The sequence below is a fragment of the Hyaena hyaena genome, unplaced genomic scaffold, assembly GCF_003009895.1.
Source record: "Hyaena hyaena isolate Hyena2069 unplaced genomic scaffold, ASM300989v1 scaffold_325, whole genome shotgun sequence".
In the NCBI taxonomy this organism is placed as follows: Eukaryota; Metazoa; Chordata; class Mammalia; order Carnivora; family Hyaenidae; genus Hyaena; species Hyaena hyaena.
Genome location: NW_024080957.1, coordinates 881,323 through 904,388, shown reverse-complemented (window position 1 = coordinate 904,388; position 23,066 = coordinate 881,323). Strand labels below are relative to the sequence as shown.

Sequence of the window (23,066 nt, the reverse complement as noted above, 5' to 3'; positions counted from 1 at the left end):
GTGAGCAGTAGGTGGACTCACCTGGTGAGTTCTGGGGAGAGGACACGGGAGAGCCACGTGGGGACTGACAGTAGCTGGGGTGAAGTAAGGCATGTGGAGGCACATAAGACATTATCTCTTCTTCAAATAAACTGGGGAAAGACAAGAAACAAAATGCATACTTTAGCCAAACAGGTGGGGAAAAGCCTCATTTCCGCATGAATAAGACAGTCTCTCACTCTGAGGTCTGGTCACATCCCTGAGGGATCACTTGTCCACCTTCTACTGTAGGAAATTTCTGGGACAAACAGCCATCTGTTGTAACTTCTGTGAAACCCGTGATTATTTGCCTATTTTCCTACAACTTTGGACAAGAAGATTTTTTTCAAGTTTTTATTTAAATTCTAGTTAGTTAACATACAGTGTAATATTAGTTTCAGGTGTAGAATTTAGTGATTGATCACTTACATGTAACACCCAGTGCTCCTCATAATGAGTGCCCTTAATCCCCATCACCCGTTTGGCCCATCCCCCCCTCCCCCCCACCTCCCTGCAGCAACCCTCAGTTTGTTCTCTATGTTAAGAGTCTGTTTTCTGGTTTGCCTCTCTTTCTTCCTCCCTATGTTTACCTACTTTGTTTCTTAAATTCCATATATGAGTAAAATCATATACTGTTTTTCTTTCCCTAGAACAACACGACTTCTATTTTGCCACCTTAATATGTGAGTCTGAATTTACATGTTTGCCTGAACGCAGTACCTAGGTTTTTAGATTTAAGAATAAGACTCAAACACAACAGACAATGTTTGCTCAGAACTCATAACAGAAACTCAAAATATATTTTCTATCTTCAGTCTAAGAAATATACAATAGGGTCTCAAAATGCAAAGGGTTTAGGATTTAACTGGACAATTAAAAGCCAAATAAAACAAAACACCTCCTAAATAATTAGCTCCCTCATCTACTCTGGCTTTACAATGTATTTTAAATGTGAGGATTTTGGGGCGCCTGGGTGGCTTAGTCGGTTGATCGTCCGACTTTCGCTTGGGTCATGATCTCGCGGTTCGTGGGTTCGAGCCCCGCGTCGGGCTCTGTGCTGACGGCCAGCTCAGAGCCTGGAGCCTGTTTCAGAGTCTGTGTCTCCCTCTCTCTCTGACCCTCCCCTGCTCGCGCTGTCTCTCTCTCTCCTAGAAATAAATAAAACATTAAAAAAATTAAAAAAAAAATAAATGTGAGGATTTTGATCTTAGGTTATTCAAATCCAGTGTCTTTTGTCTCCATATTGAAATTTTACTTTCTAGAACTCTTCTAAAAGATATTAACCAGGGACATGAGATCTTAGGATGTCAGACTTTTCATTAAATATTATGATAAATATACTACCAATTGCACTAAGCTCTTGACACTTCCCAAACAGTTGACGAAGTAGAATTAAACTAACAATAAAAGTAAAAGAACTTGTGATTTTAATTAAGAGGTAGAAGCAGGTTTTCCACAAACTTGGCCAAATCTAGAAACCTGTTACCTGTTCTCAGAAAACATTCAGCAAATAAAGTAGCACCAGTTTAATCACACAGAGATTAAGGAAAGGACTCCCAAGGGTTATAAGCACTGGTTCTCAACTGAGGCAGTTTTGCCTTCCTCTCACAGCATTTGGGGACTTTGGGCAATGTCTAAGGACATATTTGGTTGTCATTATTGGGAGAGGGTATGCTTTTGGTATCTAGTGGGTAGAGGCCAGGATGCAGATAAACATCTTGCAATGCACAGAACAGCTCCCTGCAACAAAGATGTATCTAGCCCCAAATGTCAATACTTCTGAGGTAGAGAAATCCGGGGTTCAGCAATGCAATAGCAACGTGATATTTCTTGCTCTGGCTCTTCATTCCCATGCACACATCTGCTAGACTGCTGTAGCAAATTTTTAAACATGATATTATTTTTTAAATCCATCTTTCCACTTTTAACCTATAAAAGTCAAAAGGTTTAGAAATAGAAGCAGGAAATAATCATATTTATAATAACAAATTAACCCTTGAAACAGTCCTTTTTTCTTTTGCAATAAATCAATAACCACTGAAATAATGTGAATTTTAAATTAATTGAAGGAAAAGTCTTGTGTAACAGTTGATACCACAAAAGTCTGTAAGCCTATAGCGAGATTAAGTGAAGAGCAATAATTAGCACACGTCCTTGGATACCTATCCCTGTGTCCCTTTGCTCCATGACATTTATCATTTCCTTTAAATATAATCAATACTCTCATATCTTTTATATTGAGAGAAATATTTTACTAGAACATTTTAATACAAAAGAGATAGAGAATAATATAAAAACACTTGAAAGATACCAGCCAGTATTAACAAATGTTAACACTATTATTTTTGCTTCAAACACACATGCATACTTACAGATCTTTATAAATCTGCACACACGTGCATGTATGTCTGTATGTGTACAATGGGTATGTGAAGTTCCTTTTGTTCTCCTCTATCAGGACTTTAACAAGGTATCCTCCTTTCCACAGTTTTATATTTATAACATATTATCACAGATGAATGATATGCAGTTTTGTCTTATGCACTGCTAAAAAACTATATAGGTGCTATGTAAGTATATAACATTCTTGAACTTATGTTGACACATAAGTATCTAGTTTATTACTTTTACCTGCTATGCAGGAGTCCTTTCTATGAACAAATCAATTTCTTTATCTATATCTGTTAACAAATATTTAATTTTTCTCAACACTGTACTTTTGTCAATAATGGTGTACTGAGGATCCTGTGTTTATTGTTTTGTAAGAGGGCAAGAATTTCTTAGTATAAATATGGTCCATACCTAACAACAGAATTGCTCAGTCATAACACATATGCCTTTTTAACTCTACAGACATTGTCAAATTGTACTCTGAAAAAGCTGTAGAAATTGTACAAAGTCTAGACAGTAGTAGAGTCCCTAATTCTCATCTTATATTATCCGACTTTCTGATTTCTTTTAAATCTGATAGTGTGAAATACTATTTCATTACTGGAAATTGCATTTTATGATTGCTAGTGTCTTTCCATAAGTTTACTGGTTGTCTTACTCCAATTTTATGATGTGCCTTTTTATACCCTTTGCCCATTTTTCTCTTGGGCTCTTTTCTTTTAAATTGATTTAAAGGCATTCTTTGTGCATTCACAATATCTTTGTTTTCTCTGTTGTGAATATATTCTTCCAGTGTGTTACCTTTATGTCTTCTATATGGTATCCTTCATTATATAAAATTTAAAATTATAATGCAGCCAAATTTATCAATCATTTTCTATATGAACTCTGATAGAGGTACATTTTTTACAGGAGATGAGTGAATGAAAGAAATATGAAATAGAATAATCAATAACAAGTGTGGCAAGGTCATTTACAAATTCTTGAGTTTTGGAACAGGTGTTTTGGAAAATAATCTTACATGGGTTTATTTTGAATTGAATAATTTCTAAGAGCTACGGCTTCTCTACATTGCAGCTTGAGGATCATCAAGTCCATTTGTACCATGAGTGCTTTTCCTTTTTAAGAAATAGACAAAGTATGAAAACAGACACAGAGTCTTTCACTACATATGCAACTAGCTCATTGCTGGAGTTTATAGTCACTGATTCAAATTACTCAAACTCCAAAGTAAAATAAAAAATAAAGAACTGAGGATGTCTGGGAAATGTTTCAATAACTATTAAACATTACTTCTTAAACATGAACATGTAATAACATTGTTTCACCATTTGTACAATTATTAAAATAATAAATTACATTCGTTCATCTAAATGAAATATGTCTAAAATTGAATAACATCATTTGTGTGTAATAATTATAGAACAATTGTTTAATAAGTGAATTTCTCATGCTTCTCCAAAGACCCATTAAGTTCAGACAACATGCTTATTTTCCAAATGGGGGAAGTATAGCCTTACTCTTCATATGTGTTTATACATGTATGTATATACATGTGTGTATGTAGACATACACACATACATACATAAAATATAAGTACATATCAGTTTTACAATATTTTAAAACTCAACCACATAACACATAGAAACTCATTCAAACTGCAGTGTTTACTAAAGCACAAATATTCTAAGCCATAATGTAACTTAAAATATTTAGGATTATACCATCTTAACATTATTTAACTAAGAACAGGTGAATAATAATCATGGTTTCTGTTTTGTAATCATTTTTGTTTCTACTAATTCCAAAAGCAGAATTCTTTAGTTTAAATTAAAAGCTTTAGATTTCTAGAACAAAGCAAAAGAGTCATATCCAAGTCAGAATTTTGTAACAAAACTATTTTATCAGCAACCAAACTATGGTAGAAACATCATGCCACATATTAATTAACCAGTAGTCTTCCCAGATAGCACACTCTATTCTGTTTTCAGAACTAGCTTAGTCATCTCTCAGACTGGGAAGTGACCCTGCCTCCCAACGGGTCTTGTGAAGAATCAGGTAAGGTGAAGTCTCTGAGGGACATGATTACATTTCTTTGAATTATGCTCCAACTATCCAGTTAAGGAAAATAATTTTTTGACTCAGTTTTACAGATATGGCAACTATCATGTAGGCAGTTAGAAATGGTTAGGGTCAAGATCATCATGAATATCATGAATGAGATCATTAGTACTTTGGGATAAATAAAACATTGTGTGGTTGGTTCAGCATGATTTTCTTTGGAGGTTACAGTGGTGAGTGTCTCAACACTGGGTAGAGCAAGGCATTATTTTACTCTAGCCTTCTACATTTGAGGGATAATATTAAAAATGAAAAAATCTTTTAAAACTTACCAGCTTCCCTTCTAAACTACTCTAAAATTTAAAACCAAAGCTGATCTAACCATCAGGAAAGAAAATACAATTGGTTAATTTTATGAAGGGCTATCAAGTTGGCCGTGAGCACCAGCGACCAAATTTCGAACTTCTGACCTAATTTCCAAAACCTAAACTCTCAAAATCATTTAAAAATATCATGCCAAATCAGCAAAAGGAAACAAAGCACACTTTGAGGGAAAAAACTGAAAGATAATATAAATACAACCTCTCTTCTATGCCAAAGGGGTAAAGCCCTGCATACCCTTCTGTTCCATTCTGTGGGTGGGACATTCTATCTATTGGCTTCTATTCACCTTGCCCTTCTCCAGGACCACCTCATTTATCACCAGGGTAAGAAATATATATATCAAACAGATCTCAAGATAAGAAATGTAATCTGAAATGAATTATCACTAAACCAGCATCCTACATTTTCAACATGAGTATTCCACAAGTCTTTGAAAATAATGGTGACATTCTTAGGCTACAAATATTGGCATCTTATTTTCTAAAATGTTCCATAATATCTGATGACAGAAGACTTTCTACTTCAAAAGCTGTTACCTACCTCAGCAACATGACAAGGTCAGCATCACTTGAAAGACGCACTAATCCTGGGGTCCCTTCGGTTCGGATAAATTGGATCTTCTCCCTATTCAAGCAAAGAAACAGCTCAAAATATATAAGGTAGGCTTTTGAAACATAACTGAGTGACTTAGGTACCATTTAAAAAATAAAAGTCACTACACACACACACACACACACACACACACACACACACAGGTATATATCAAGGAGGACCCCGTGAGCATCAACATCACCACATTCTAATGCTGGAAAAATCTTCCTTTATTGCTTTCATTCGTATTGCCTTTGAGTTAAAGCGTGCTGTGGGTTTGAATCTGAGCAACTGTCTAGACTACACAGGGTGATTCCCTGTTATTCCAAAAAGTGTGTGTGTAGGGATATCCATCATTTTCCAGGGGTATACCTCTAAATTAGGTGTGATGAGCACATTCTTACTTGGAGACAGATAGTATCTATTTATTACATATTCAATATAAAGGCATATGGCTCTTTGACATAACTGAAAAGTCTGAAACACTTTTAGTTACTACAGTGCGTATACCTTTGCAAATGTGCATATACTTATACTTACACATATCGAACATGACAACGTGAGCTATTTATGCCATTATTTTATTATAGATTATGTAAAATGGCACATTTTCTTTCTGATGAGTCTCCATATGCTACTATCTTCAACTCTTTATATGAATAAGATTTTAATAAAAAATTTCCCATCATTTACTTGATGCTATTTTAAAGCACATATTAATTTTTATAAGATGAGGAAAAAAATAAGAACATAAACTATGGTACTAAAAGCATTTCATTTGATAGGAACAAAGGAATAAACACAACTATGCAATTTTACTTGAAGTACTAATGCTAATATAGTCTGATTTTTCATGCTATGAAATAAAGTATCAATCTTTGCTATAAGTATTTATTTAGACTTAGTTACTATTTATAGATCATCTTGTTTTCCTGTATATTTTCAAAAAGTTCCACTGCATTTTATATTTCTAAATTCCAATTCCAATTCTCAGCTCCTTCTGACCATATCCATTTTATTTATTTTTTTTAAATGCTTTTATTTATTTCTGAGAGAGGGAGAGAGAGAGAGGGAGAGAGACAGAGAGAGAGAGAGAAAGCGTGAGCAGGGGAGGGTCAGAGAGAGAGGCAGATACAGAATCTGAAACAGGCTCCAGGCTCTGAGCTAGCTGTCAGCACAGAGACCAAAGTGGGGTTAGAACCCACGAACCGTGAGATCATGACCTGAGCCGAAGTCGGACGCTTAACTGACTGAGCCACCCAGGTGCCCCTGACCATATCCATTTTAAATAATGTGTTAGTATACAAAGCATCTAATCTTTAGTACTTCCAAATTTTCTTTTCTGACATTCATTGCCAGAAGTTACACATACACATATCTAAGACATGAATGTTAGACATGTATGTAAAGAAATTGTTTAGAAGAGAAAAGCCAGGCTTTCTCCTTAGTTATTGCAGTTTGAAGGCTTGAACCAAGCAGAACATTTTCCCTCAAGTGTTACAATCACATGTCTGAAGCACATGATGGAGGGGCACCCGGGTGGCTCAGTTGGTTAAGTGCCCGACTTTGGCTCAGGTCATGATCTCATGGTTCATGAGTTCGAGCCCTGTGTCGGGCTCTGTGCTGACAGCTAGCTCAGAGCCTGAAGCCTGCTTCAGATTCTGTGTATCCCTCTCTCTCTGACCCTCCCCTGCTCACGCTGTCTCTTTCTCTCTTTCAGAAATAAATAAAACATTAAAAAAAAATTGAAGCACATGACGGAAACAAAGGCCCATTACCTGGCAAATGATTTTTTTTTTTTTTTTTTTTGGTAAGAGATCTAAAAGTTGGCTTAAAAAAAGCTAAATTGGAGAAAAGCTATCTTGGAGAAAAATGAACAATAACTTAATCCAAGAAATACTCTTATAAGGGTCAGTAATATGCTTTGATCTTGAATAATCAAAAGCTATCTCCAATAAATACACAGTTTATCTCCTTTCCCTGTCATCACAATGGATCAGGCAAACAAATATGAGAAAACAAACAGGGTGCACATTCTCCTCGGCTTCTCTAACTGGAGTTAGACAGAGCAAGGTGAGTGATGTGGATAGTGGCTTCCTGGGAACAAGGAAAAGATCATACCTTCCTGAGTCACACAGATGACAAGGTGATGAAAGGGAAAGACACCAGAGGAAATACGCTAATTCGGAAACTTTTCATCACTTTTCAGATACGATTAGCAGTGAAGGCAACTGGTCTGATTCTTTAAACCAGGACATACCAGAGGCAAGCTGAGGCTAGTTTTCTACCAGCCCAGCTAATTTATTGCACTGACCAGCTAGGAGTCATATGCTTTCAGGAACAAGACACTGGGCATGTCATCTGGTGCACACCACACCACTAAAGGACCTTCTTATACTAACATTCATTCACTTTTCCAGCAAACATTTTCTAGAATGTCTACTATGTGCTGGGCATGGTATCACATACTAGGAATCCAGTAGGGTAGAAGACCTAGTTCCTTTCTCAAAGAGTTCATGGAGCACTGGGAGAGAGAAAGCCAATTTTAGTATTATATGAAAATATTTAAATAGTTCCACTCATTTAACTGAATTCTGTTTAGGCCTTATATCCACTCTTATCCCATAAAGTCCTTTCACATAAAAACAAGCAGGGCACTGGTTTATTGAATGTCAAGAAAGCAGATGAAGGCTGAGGAAGAGAAGGTCAGCAGAGATCCTCAAAAATGTCACCAATATTTTCTAAGGAAAACAAAAACAAATGGGAACTACTTCTTGGTTATTAGGTATTTGCCCAATATTCCACAGACCAGTTTTTCTCAAACTGGTGTCATTGTCTACTAGATAGCTACAGACATCATCTCAAGTTCTGGGGGAATGAAAAAAATCTACATTGTCACATCGATGCTCGACACTGCTACTTTTTAGGTAGGCATATTTTGGATAATCTGAATGACACTTATGACTGAATATTGCCACTTCACTTCAGTTCCTCTGTTTGCACTGACAAGACAGTTGGTGTCATGTGATCAGAGGGGAACTTGCGAAGTGCTGGTGAGCAGGCCCTGAGGTGGGCAGGGCCTTGGATGGATGGTAAGTATGGTACTAGCAGTTCCCATCTACCACGCACACACACTTCTCTCACTGATTAAAAAGACAAAACTTTTCTTTTGCAGTATTAATTTGCATAATGACAATGATGAAATGAGGCAAGGTTATGTGTATATATATATATATGTACATATAATTTATATATATATAATTTATATATATATAAATTGCTAAAGGCTAAATAAAGAGAAAACAAAATAAACAGATTTAAAAAATTTTTAAGTGTTTTTGAGAGAGGCACAGAGTGCGAGTGGGGAAGGGGCAGAGAGAGAGGGAGACAAAGAATCCGAAGTAGGCTCCAGGCTCTGAGCTGTCAGCACAGAGCCTGATGTAGGGCTTGAACTCACAAACGGTGAGATCATGACCTGAGCTGAAGTCGGACGCTTAAGTGACTGAGCCACCTGGCTGCCCCTTATTTTTAAGGTAAATTATGTATTTATGTTAACTAAAGCATTCAAGATGTCACGGTTTATTCTAAGAACAGGTTTTACAATAGTTTACAAATAGAAAAATGGTGTTAGAATCATTACAGGGTGCCTTCAATAATATGTTTTTTCTTTAGTATTGCAATTGGGGGTATTAAATGAATTTGTTCATCAAAACAATGATTTAGCAGGTAAAAAATAAAAATGGTGAATAGATTAGTAGATAATTTTAGAAAATATTTAGAAAAATGATGGCCACAATATTACCATAGATGCACTTGATGAATCATTAGATACAATGTTGAAAGAATCAAGTAAAACACAAGTGAAACAAAAAGCACAAATGTATCTTTCTACTGACCTGCCTCAATATTGGTGATGTGGCTTCTGAACAACAAAATCTCACATTAATATCATTCAATTAAATGTTACTTTTTAAAGTTTTTACTTAATTTACATGTCATTTGGTTTTATAGTTCATAAAAGCTGTAAGAAGTGTAGGCATATTTTATATTTGTGCACACTTATGTTTCATTAAAATGAAAAATAAAGTCAACATTGTGGATCTGCAATATTTTTTCCTTTTAGAATGGAAAATAACAGTTTGGGCTCCTCACAATTTTCCATGAGTCCACTCAGTGACCAAAATAAACAAAGCGAGCTTGAGAAGTTATTATTAAAGATACATATGACTCTGATTAGAAGGACGTTTGAAAGCTATATTACTATATTTATTCAAGGTTATTTTACCAGTTCACAGTTAGAAGAAATCTGTGGCAGTTCTCTTAATTCCTATCTTTACTGCAGTGGTTCATAATGAAGACCAAGATGATATTCAAATAATACTTTCTACCTGACCCTCTCTGCATCGGTATGTTTCTCTCTGTGTGCCCTTTAGCGTACATTCTAGCATTTCCTCCAGTGAACTTTCTCACTGGGCCACTCAGTTACCACATAATTCCTTCTGAAACATGAGGGTTTTTTGAGAGAGAGAGAGAGGAGCAGGGGAGAGTGGGAGGGGGGAGAGGGGCAGTGGGAGAGGGAGAGAGAACCCTGAGCAGGCTCTGCACTGTCAGTGCACGGGGCTCAGTCCCATGACAGTGAGATCATGACCTGAGCTGAAGTCAAGAGTTGGACACTTAACTGACTAGCCACCCAGGCGCCCTGAAACATGAATTTCTTCAGAGCAAAAGCTGTTCCTCCTTTATTTTCATGTTCCCCAAGTACCCAGCGTCATGCTGTGAACATAAGGAATGCTCAGTAAAATATAACCAGGCACAAGATTATAACAGAGTCGGCTCCTAACAAACTTCCCTGACTCTACTCAGGGTCTGAAATAAACTACCACTTTTTTTTGTTGTGGCATAGAAAAAAAGAAGCAGAAAACTGACATCAGACTGTTTGCTAAAACAGACCCCTCTGAGGGAAGTCCAAAGACAGGTAAAGAGGCAATCTTTTAATAAGAAAATTTACAACCCTTCTAACAAGATACTAAACTGTATATAGTGACAGCCTCGGGAAAAATTTGCTAGCTATTGCTGCCTCTCAGATGCCCATAATATTCAGACCTTTGTAACCACTTCCTCAAGTGCACAGAATCACCCCAGAAGATCAACTCTAGCAGAAGATCATTTGAGGACAATAAGCATAGTCTCAAGACCGGAATTCCCACAGAAAATACTCTCATTGAAACCAACCAACATTTTTGGTGAAGTTAAAGAAGGGCACGTGACCAGAAACAATCAGAAGCAGCAATGCCTCGAAACCACAAAAACTCTCTGGACTACAGACTCTGTACACACATGGTTCCTGTCAATACAGTTCAGTAACACCTTCAAAAATACATGGTTTGAAAAAACTGCCTGAGGGCAAGTTTAGAGAAATCCCATGACTTCTCTAATGGTCTAACGCCAAGAAAGGAAAATCAGCATTGACTATTCAATTGATTGTTCATACTCTTTACTACAGTCGCAGAACATGGTCTGACTTGACAGATAGAGCCACACAGTACAAAGATCAACGTTTCTTTCTACCTCCCGTTAGATTTGGAAATATAGGTCCCTGTGGTCACATGATTCTCACAAATAGAAATGGAATCAACCTGGAGCCCAAAATAATTATCCCTGATACCTAGCAGGAAGTAGATTTACTGGCTAGACCTAACAACCACACAAGAGTGATTATTCTCAACTCTCAATTCAGCTTTATGACATGTAGATCCTTGCTCATAATGTAGTGTTGTACAAATACCAATACCAAAAATTTTATTGAATTTATATTCATTATATTCACCAATAAAATATTGTTAAAAGGTTCTTTTTTTAAATGAATACATTTGTCTTCAAATACAGTATTAGAACATATTATTTTGGCTTTTATTTTACTGCCATACATACAAAAAGCTTATTAGCATGATTACGGTCTTTGATTGAGAGGCCATAGTAGGATATAGTAATCCATGGAGGACAGTGTCCCCTTGAAGGAGGTAGTACTGGCTTTTGGATGTTGATTTTTCTAGCTAAGGAAATAAATCTCTTCTGAGGTTTAAGAAAAAAAAAAAAAGGAGAGGACAACTTGTAGCATCACATTTGCATGACAGATAAATAACAGATAAAGTTAGAGGGAGCAGTGACTTAAATATAGGAGTTGAAAGCTAACACCACATTCCACTGCATAAAAACCATAGCCTTTCTAAGGTCCAAGTTACCTAAGTGGAGTCTCAAGGAAGAGGAAGTTATACATGGAAAGAAACAAAATAAACTGCTGGCCAGTCTGTGGTTTAGGAGGAATAACAAGCAAACAGAAAAATACAAAGTAAATAGGTGTCTTCATTTGAATTTCCCTGGGGCTGGTACTTTTCCTCATTATATTTATGGAGAGGATAAGAAAAGATACTTCTTTTAAGCGGCTGTGCCACAGATGAGGAAGAATTCACACGGAGGGACGCTGGTATTGGGTAGTCTTGTTCAGGATATGAACAGAAGGCCTACGGTTACCTTTGACACACAACTACTCAGTGGCTCTATCCCATGCATAAATCTGTTATTGAAGAGATTAAAGAGCCTCAACTGTTTCCCCACCTCTCGTTTATGGGAATGCTTCTAACAATGCAGTTTTTCACTATAAAAACAGAATGTTCTCTTAGATATATGAACTTCCCCATTATGTTGTTGTGATAAGCAGAATGCTTAACTACCAAAAACTTCAGAAAATAAAAGTGCAGCAGGACACATTCTGTGAAAGAGGAACAGCATTATCTCATTGATTTACGTTTCTGCTTCCTTCTACTTGTCATGACAGCATTAGCTGTTTATGGTCAAATGCTGTAAGTAGTTTTAGAAAGCGTAAGTAGAAACTTATAAGTCATCTGGAATAAAATGGAAACTTACCTCAAAACCTATCAAATAATTTCTCTCACTAGATTACCATGTGAGAGCTATGTTAAAAGAATGGGCTCGCTGAAGACCCTGGGTGTCAATAAAAAAGAAAAATCCTTACCAATCTTTAGGAGATTAGAGACCTTTAAGACTCTGAAAAGCAGAAAGAAAAACAAAAAAATGGAAAGAGGCAAACTGGGGCCCATCAGTTTTCCCCCTGTTAGGGTCTTTTAAAGATCTGTCAAATCACTGAAGACAATGATGTTGTTAGATGCACTGTTCAGGTAGATTAAATCATCTGATATCTCTGATTGTGGAAATGTAAAGATATGTTAAACTGCTGTAAATAATAATGTGGAGTGCAGAGCAAAAGTAGAAACCTTGAGTTTCCTCTTTCTTGTTTTTTTTAGGGGGGGGGTACTTTGACAGGAATAGAAACTGACTAGAAGTACGTGTATGCATTGAGGCTAAGATGGTAGAAAAGAAAGAAAACAGAGTTCTCCTTATTTTGTGGTTAACAAGAGGAGAGATTTGTTTTTTTGTTTTGCTTTGTGGTCCGGAATCTAAGATCTCTCATTAGACAACTGAAGAGTTTATTTCTGCAATTTTGCTAACTAGAACTTCTTACACAAGACGCTCCAGTGGACCAGGGATTACTGAGTGGATGCCATAGTACACAAATATGCAAAATGATAGCTCATCTAATTTTTATAATTTTCTTGTGATTGAGAATAGCATGCTTGTCAGGTTGGGAAAAGCACTAAGACTTGAGTTAGATGTTAACTAATGTGAAACTGGGATTTCCATTTGTAGAGGATATTTGTAGTCATACCTGAAACTCCATATAGCCTTTAGAAACTCTAGAAGCCAATAACACCTTTAAAGCTATGAGAGACTGACAGGACATGGGGGGTGGGCAAAATGGTCAGAGCAGGTCATAAGGTACAAACTTCCAGTTATAAAATAAATAAGTTACAGGGATGTAATGTACAGCATGGCAACTAAAGTTAGTAATACCAAAATGTATATTGGGAAGCTGTTAAAAGTAGATCTTAAAAGTTCTCATCATAAGAGGAAATTCTGTAACAATGTGTGGTGATGGATCTTACTAGGCTTAGTGTGGTGATCATTTTAAATATATACAAATATTAAGTCATTATGTTGTATTTCTGAAGCTAATATAATATTGTATACCAATGACACCTCAATAAAGTAAAGGATATGAGAGACTAAGAACATAATAAGAAAAATATTTGGTAATTTATTTTCAAATCAATGAAAAAAATCTCTGTGTATGTATGTATGTGAATATGCATTCACTATATGCCAGGTAATATTCTTGATATTTAAGCAATAAGGAGGAGAAATAACGAGTTGAGGAAGATCCACATTTGTAAGAAACTTATAATCTAGTTGAAAAATAAAGCATAAGGACTTGAAAGTCCACCATGTTTTTATTATGAAAAAATGTGAATACCAAGTCCAGGATTTTATAAGTCTCAATTCAGCAAAATGAATTGTTTACTTTTGTTTACTCAAGCTACACACAATTACAGCACAAAAGTCACATAATCAAAATAGTATAAAGGACAATGTGATATACTACATAATTAAATATCAAATTAGTGTCTAGAACAGAGGTTATTATACCTGAATGTGCCATTGGAATCATATGGAGAGGTTTTAAGATAGTAAATGCTTGCGCTCTCCCACAGACCTCCTGAATTAAAGTTCTGGACAGGGTGTAGGAGGATAGGCAGTATAAAATCAGAGAAGGGAGAAGAGTTAGGGGAGAGAAAACCTGGCATTTTGTACTTTACAAAGCTCTCCAAGTGATTCTGATGAAAACAGTATGATACAACTAAGTAGAGTAGTATTGGAGCATCACTTCTGTGGGCCAAGATGGTACCACTGGACAAAAACATATCTCTACCAATAAAGGTGGCATATGGACCAAATGAGCTTTGAGCGTCAAATTTTCAGCAGAAACTCACATCTTTTACCATCTCCACTGATGCCTACAACACTGAGGTTGAGAAATACCAGCCTAGATCTTGAAAGTAAGAGTGGAGCTGAAAGGCTTCAAGAAGAGGTAGTTTGCATTGAGTTTTAAGGGAAAGATCTTTCTTGCCAAAAACACAAGAGAAAAACTTGCCAAGGAACAGGAACAGCATGTATTCAGGAAAGTAAAAATGGACTTAAGTGTGATGCATTGAATAGCTATTTAGAAGAGAGCGTTCATGCAGGGGAATACTGATTGGACAGTGAAGGAGATCAGATTCCCTCTTTGGGTTCCACCATGTTTTTATTATGAAAAAATGTGAATACCAAGTCCAGGATTTTATAAGTCTCAATTCAGCAAACTGAATTGTTTACTTTTGTTTACTCAAGCCACACACAAAAAGGTTAGTGTCTTATTATTTTCATTATAATATGCAGATCAAGGATAGATTCTTGGCTATGAATTTTTGCTTCTTTTGCATATTTCTTCTTTAAAGAGGGTTCTAGGTTCTTTAGTCTATCTTATTCAATCTTTAGACTTAATAGAGAAAAGCCAGTACTACAATGACCTGGTTTTTGATGACATAAAGTATTTGTGTACAAGATGCCTTTGTTCAGACTACCAGAAAGAAAGAGCGAATTTCCAAGATGATTATCAGTATTACTGAAGATTTACTAGTTGATGCTTATGGAACGTGAACCAAATACTAATACTACAGTTACCTGAGTGAATGATTCCTGGTAAGATCAGGTTGGCGCTCTTGTAGAATTTCAAAGATGTTGGGTTGGCGCAGAAATGCAACAATCTTGTCATTGTAAGCTGAAAAAATAAAAAATTATCACAACATTTAAAAAATATGTTATTAAGTTTATACACATAAATCCAAAGTTTAAATCTGTTGGTTTTTTTTTTGTTAATATTCCTCATACTCAAAGTCAGACTTTGCCTTTGACTTAACAGATGCTTAAATTCCAATTTGTGTCTACCTCTTATATGACTATTGGACTTAGATCTCTTAGGTGTGACTTAAGCACAAATTAAACTCATTTCATAAGCCATATTTATTATCAGGTTGCAGGATGAGATCACTAACAAGATTCTAGATATTGATAGTTCTGCTTACCTGCTTACCAAAATCAACCTCATAAGCAACTGTTAGAAAATGGAAAACCATCTTCTGACTAAATATAGCCATCCAGAGAGGTAAAGAGACAGAACAAACTTTGCCCAAATGCAATAGTGGTCTGAAAACTGAAGACTTTGGTAAAAGAAATTAAAGATGACACAAATGAATGGAAAGTACACCAGGCTCATGGATTGAAAGTATCAACACAAGTAAATGTACATATACCCCAAAACACACTATAGATTCAATGCAATCAATATCAAAATACAACATTTTTTACAGAACTAGAACAATTTTAAAATTTGTATGGAACCACAAAAGACCCATAATAGCCAAAGCAATCTTGAGAAAGAACAGCAAAGCTAGTAGTATCACAATCCCAGACTTCAAACTCAACTACAAAGCTGTAAGAGTTGAAACAGTACTGGCACAAAAATAGACACATAGACACAAAAGGACAGAATAGAGAGCCCAGAAATACAGTCATGCTTACATGGTTAATTAATCTACAAGAAAGGAAGCAAGAATATACAATAATGGAAGAGACATTATCTTCAATAAATAGTGCCAGAAAAACAGGACAGCTACATGCAAAAGAATGAAGCTGGATCACTTTCTTACACTATACACAAAAATGAACTCAAAATGGATTAAAGACTTAACCCATGAAACTTCTAAAAGAAAACCTGGATAGTAATATCTTGGACCTTGGCCTTAGGAACAATTTTCTGATATGTCTCCTTAGGAAGGAAAACAAAAACAGAAATAAACTATTGGGACCACAACAAACTAAAAAGCTTTTGTATAGCAAAGGGAACATCAATAAAATGAAAAGGCATCATACTGAACAGGAGGACATATTTGCAAATCATATAACCAAGAACAAGTTAATATCCAAAATATATAAAGAACTCATTCAAATCAACATCAAAAACAAATAGACAAACAAACAAAACACAAATAATCCCACTGAAAAATGGGCAAAGGACCTGAATAGACATTTTTCCAAAGAAGACATACAGATAGCCAACACACTTATGAACAGATGTTCAACATCATTAATCATCAGGGAAATGCAAATCAAAACACAGTGAGATATCATCTCACGCCCTGTTAGAATGACTAGTATCAAAAAGGCAAGAAATAACAAGTGTTGGCAAGGATGTGGAGAAAAGGGAACCCTTGTTTACTGTTGGAGAGGATGTAAATTGGTGTAGCCATTATGAAAAACAGTATGGAGGATCCTCAAAGACTTAACAATAGAAATATCATATGCTCTAGTAATTCCACTACTGTATATTTACCTGAAGAAAACAAAAACACTAATTTTTAAAAATATATGTATCCCTCTGTTCACTGAAGCATTATTTACAATAGCCAAGATCGGGAAGCAACCTAAGTGTCCATCTGCAGATGAATGAAGAATGAATTAAGAGGATGTGATACATATCTTATACACACACATACACATAATAGAAAATTACTTCACAATAAAAAAGAATGAAATTTTGCCATTTGCCACAAAATGAAGGGACCTAGAGAGTATTATCTAAGTGAAATAAGTCAGACAGAGAAAGACAAATATGGTGTGATTTCATTTATACATGGTATCTAAAAACAAACAAATGAACAAACAAAATCAGAAACAGATTCATAAATACAGAGAACAAACTGATGGCTCCTGGGAGAAGTGGGGGATGGGGGCCGAGAGAATAGACAAAATAGGTAAAGGGGATTAAGAGGGGCAAACTTCCAGTTACAAGATAAGTAAGTCACAGGGATGAAAAGTACATCATAGGGTACATAGTCAATAATTATTGTAACAATTTTGTATGAGATACATTGAGTCATGTATGGAATTGTGGAATCATTATGTGGTACATTAGAAACTAATTGTATGTCAACTGTACTTCAATTAAAAAAAAAGAAACACAGTTGTCAGCAATAGCAGCTACCAAAATGTAGAGGGCAAACCATTCCCAGATCCTCTGTGGAAATAAATCCCATTAAGCCACATGTACACATACAACACAATAAGTATCATCAAAATACTATGTATTATGTACATACTATACTATGTACATAAAAATAAAAGAAAAATTTATCTTTGTCAAGGCTGGCTAATGTCCATAGAAATTTTAAAATAGTGAATTAAAATTTATTAAGGGCTCTAATATTTGATATTTCTTTTGTCAAGAAAACTAATTTGTTTACTTAAGATTATTTATCTTGATTACATCTATTTCTAATCAGAAATACAGACATCTTTCCATCACAGAACTGAAATCTGGATTCTCAAACATTAGTGATCCTAATTCAGTTCATAAATATTATCAAGAAACATGACTTCCTTAAACTGACAAATGATGAAACAAAAGAAATATAATGCTCTAAACATTTGCTAGTTCACATTTTAGCTCCATCATGCCACCTGTACAAACATATTCTTGTTAAATTGAATAAAATGAAAGAAATACTACCTGCTAACACAGAATCCCACTGTCAAACCTGAAGTGTACCTAACTGTATATCTCATCACATAAAAATAATGGAAACACTTTTTTATAATTTTCTTTCTAGAAAACACTTTTATAACTGAAATTTTGTCACTGGGTTCTTACACTCCATCCAAAATCGAGACTAGACAACTTTTTGAGCAACGATTTTATAAGATTTTAAAATTCTCTGTGCAGTCTTTAGTATCCTATTAATAACGGCATAAGAAAACACAGACTTTTAGACTTCGATCCAAGATTTCTTCCTGTCCAGTGTTTCCAAACTTCTTTAGTTAAGTAATGCCATGGGCATTACTTTATATTTCATGTTACAGTTTTTCTTAAAGAAGTAAAAATTTTAAGGTAAAAACATACAAATGGAGAGCTAATCAAATTGAAGATGAAGTAGGGGGCCCACATGGGCTCTTGTCACCTGTCTCCTCCACCTGCCTTAGGGCTCCAGGTGTGAAAACTGATCTACGTCAAGCTCATCATGTGAGTAATAATTCAAGTCTTTCTTTAGGCCTCTCTGCCCCAATTCATTTACTTTTATTTTTTAATTTTGGAGGCATTTGCTGTCTTGTGTTTGCCACAAATCCATAGCTCTCTACCAAAGCCTTAAGAATGTCCCATAATTGCTTTCTTATTCTGAGGCTACTATAGGCTCGCATACCATTTAAATTCTGTCCTGAGCATTAGATATATACTAATATAGGTGCTTGCCCAATGCTTAATGTCAAATGACCACATAATATGTTGCCTTAATAGTAACTTCAACAATCTAATATAATAGCTCTACTCAGAAAAGGTAAAGATAAAAAAATCTCATTCTATAGGATTTTGTACAACAGAAGGAAGTGCTTTGCGATTCAAATCGGTCTCTTCGGGACAAGGCACGTTTCTCAGTCCAGGGCAAAAGTAGCAAGCTGCCAATAGACAAGTATCAGCACAGGATGCATGATTCACACTGATAGGACAAGCAAAGATAAAGGTTTCTGGAAAGGGATGACATACCCACTGGAACCATGTCCTGGTACTGCGGCCTGCTGACTGTATTGAACGTACTCGATGGCCGGGGAAGAACTGGTGGTCCTGTATGTCGAGAATCTTCTCCTACCTGCAGACAAAAGCATTGTTTATGCTCTGCACCAAGATCTAGACTGGTTTAAATCAGCACACCGAGCCTAGTTGTTCATAATACTTGACGAGGATTAAGTACCAACTAACCGGAGCAGATGCCAGGTGAGGAGCTGACACAGGGTTCTCAAAAGCTCTGCTTTCGTTGCTGAATTGAGGGAAAGGGTTGGGGCATCTGCATCCTTGAGAGGGGCGGGGGCAGTGACTATCTACCACATGGTAAAGAGACAGCTCCCTATGGGTACAGTTATTGGGGCTGTAGAAGCTAAACAGCAGTAGAGCTGTTCGTCAGGAATAACCTCTGATTTGAGAGAACAAACACCTGAAACAATACACTGGAGAGAAAACCTGGAAAGTGCCAGTGCCAGGTTATACATTCTTTTGGCCAAGGCAGGTCGGAGAATTCTCTGCCTCAGCAGAGGTCAAAAGCAGCCGGCTTCGTGTGTGTTTCAGAGTTGGTGTATATATCCTTAGAAGCAATTTAACATGCCTATTAGAGCACCCAGTACAACAGCTCTTTCTGGTTTGAACCTCCCACACCAGGCAGCTAATCATAGCAGCTGTGGAAGAGCTACATAGGGTTGCCCTAACCGAAATTATTTACTATACCTATTATAGATTTAGAAACTCATACATACAAGTAGGTAAGCAAACATGCCCACTAATAGTCTCGTCAGTAAACTCTTAACATTGCTTTAGCTTCTGTTTTAGCATCCTCTCCTGCCCTGAATTACAGGAGTCTTTGATGATAACAGTAGAACAGAAGTATTAGAGAGTAAGAGAATGAAAGGCAAAATAATGTACTCGATTTGTAAGTCGGTACTTTTCAAACAGAGCTTCTAGGAGCACTTGGATGGCTCAGTCGGCTGAGTGTCTGACTCTTGGTTTCGGCTCCAGTCATGATCTCACAGTTCTCGTGAGATCAAGCCCTGTGTTGGGTTCTATGCTGACAGCTTGGGACCTGCTTGGGATTCTCTCTCCCTCTCTTTCTGCCCCTCCCCTGCTCGCCTGTGTGCACACTTGCATGCTCTCTCCCTCTCTTTCTCTCTCAGGCTAAATATTTTTTTAAAAATAAAAATAAAACAGAGCTTCTATTCCCACCCATTCAAACCTTTACAAGCCGTTTTATCTATCACATTGTATCTGTTATGTGCTTGGGGAGGGTTCTTCTAAAGACCCTAAACTAAAATTACCATTCTCAGGGGCGCCTGGGTGGCTCAGTTGGTTAAGCGTCCGACTTTCACTTAGGTCATGATCTCACGGTTCGTGGGTTCAAGCCTCGTGTCAAGCTCTGTGCTGACAGCCAGCTCAGAGCCTGGAGCCTGTTTCCAATTCTGTGTCTCCCTCTCTCTCTGACCCTCCCCTGCTCACACTGTCTCTCTCTCTCCTAGAAATAAATAAAACATTAAAAAAATTTTTTTTTAAAATAAAAAAATTACCACTCTCAGCCTACACTGCTTGCTTATCCTTCAAGAATGCACTCACTTATTCTTCAAAGTATAGCTCAAACAGCCCCTGTCCCATGAGGCCTTGCCTTCCCTTCAAGCTGACTTTATTTAAAAAAAATTTTTTTTAACATTTATTCACTTTTGAGAGACAGAGACAGAGTGTGAGAGGGGCAGGGGCAGAGATCGGGAGACAGAGGACCCACAGGGGATCCAGGCTCTGCTTTCAGCACAGAGCCCAATGCGGGGCTTGAACCCACGAACCGTGAGATCATGACCTGAGACAAAGTTGGACGCCCAACCGACTGAGCCACCTGGGTGCCCCGCAAACTGACTTTAAATGCACCCTTCTCTGACCTCCCACAGCACTTGGTACACATTTCTTAAGCAGCTGCCATTATTAACATTTTATAAAGCATTTCAGTCATACTTTTTCCAGAAAAAATGTATTTTATGTCTTATTATTTATTTGAGAGAGAGAGACAGAGTGTGAGTGGGGGAGGGTCAGAGAGAGACAGAGACACAGAATCCAAAGCAGGCTCCAGGCTCCAAACTGTCAGCACAGAGCCCTATGTGGGGCTTGAACTCACAAATCACAAGATCATGACCTGGGCCAAAGTCAGATGTTTAACTGACTGAGCCACCCAGGAAACCCTCACTCATATTTTTATTCATTTGTATTATGGTTGGTTTCACATATTTTCTCCTTAATAGGAACAAGGAACATATATTCTTTGCATCCTTCACACCAGCCACCATGTTTCTATACTGCAGGTGTTTGGTAAGAATTAATTTGTCGCATGGAAGATGACAGCGAAATGTCTACTACCTGTAACATTTGCTAAATGAGTACAAGAGAGTAGATGGAAAGACTCATCTGTATAACTAGAAGTTTCTTGCTCTGCCTCTCTTGAATTACAGGTGTTGAAGAACGAAGTCAGCCACTCTCAGAGGAGATTCAATCCTTAACTACACTTGTCTGCCAGTCACAGAACTTATCATTCAATACACGAACATATACTTTCCCTCCTGTCAGTACGTGGTCATGTGTCATTATTTCCCAGAAGAGCCAATGTCTCTCTTCAACACCCTCCTTCCTCAAACCAGACCTTCAAACAGATAACGGGCAAGGCCAGATACATGTGCGAAGCGTGGCAGGGGGTGCGGGCTTCAACAGCTGTGTCAGAAAGCGCCTTCCCATCAGTGGTCTGACCGGGCTGGGGCTGACTGCTGAGTCTTTATGGGTTTAGCTCTGTCCCACCGCTCAGTCTGCATCAACATGAAGACAGATCTTCATGTGAATTTGAATGTGTACCTGATGATCCCTCGCCCACAACAGGCTGCTACTAGACCATGAAAATAACTCAAGTTCTGAGACTGTCTTCATGTGAATTTGAATGTGTACCTGATGATCCCTCGCCCACAACAGGCTGCTACTAGACCATGAAAATAACTCAAGTTCTGAGACACACGAATTAAAGGCAAAGGGAGGATAGATGGAGCTGACCAGACCAAGCAGCTGGCTATGTCATACGGTGAAGTCAAGACACGACACGTGGCTAAAGGGCACCAGCCTTGTGATAAAGTCAGGCAGGGCCCTAATTATGATACATATCACACACGAAGTCCAAAGGTGAGAGGTGTGTTCTGCTTTCAGGATGAATGCTGTTAGCATCATCCAGTTCACCACTAATCGTTTCAATGGCAGCAAAGTAAAGATTTATTAGCTACTCATAAAATATAAATATTTTTGTGCATACCTCATCCTGCAATAGATTTATATATCATTCTTATATGAGCTTCTCAAGTATACTCGTCTATGTCTGCACATACAACCAGCAAACCCACAAGTCTGTAAATCACGAGGGGAAATTCCAAGAGTAGAATTTCGATGAATCAAATCCAGTTATTTATCACATTCACAATTTTCCTTATAACAGAGGCTACAAAAATCTTTGACCTACAATGTAATACTGAAAATAGAATATGTATGTAGACCTAGACAGACAATGTAATAATGAAAATAGAAAATGCACATAGACCTAGAGAGGCACGCAGGAAAAGAATCTTAATTCCTTTTGCCTATGCAAATCTTTAGAAACAATGTTTACCAAGTGATGATATACGTTCAATGCAAAAGCCAGTATCAAAGAGAAACATAGTGGACCTAAAGCATTCCTTTGACTTAAGCAGCTAAAGAAAAATGGAAACAGGGAGAGATTATTTCGTTTGTCTTTTGGGGCGGTGGGGAGATCAGCTATTAGAGAGCCCCCATGTGGTTACCACAGGTCACTGCAAACCAGTAAAGTAGAGCATGGTGGAGCTTTTAATAATTCTTAATTCTGCCTATTTTCTCTTCCTTAGAGTACATGAATCAACTCTCAGACATATTGTGATTTTATTTATCTTATGTTTTAGTTTTATTTATTTTGAGGGAGGGGGGAAGAGAGGGAGAGAGGGGGGAGAGAGAGAGAGAGAGAGAGAGAGAGAGAGAGAGAGAGAGA

At 37.0% G+C, this 23,066-nt stretch overlaps 1 protein-coding gene across 1 annotated transcript in view; it reads right to left on the bottom strand.

Annotated features, from left to right (window-relative positions):
• Positions 1-23,066, bottom strand: part of HECW2 (HECT, C2 and WW domain containing E3 ubiquitin protein ligase 2) — a 232,044-nt gene that overhangs the window by 51,965 nt on the left and 157,013 nt on the right. Inside the window, exons 15-18 of the mRNA XM_039248971.1 lie at positions 18,995-19,097; positions 15,082-15,178; positions 5,395-5,478; positions 22-131 (exon numbers count right to left, since the gene is read on the bottom strand). Of these exons, the coding sequence (XP_039104902.1) occupies positions 22-131; positions 5,395-5,478; positions 15,082-15,178; positions 18,995-19,097 (394 nt within the window). The remainder of the gene's footprint in view (positions 1-21; positions 132-5,394; positions 5,479-15,081; positions 15,179-18,994; positions 19,098-23,066) is intronic.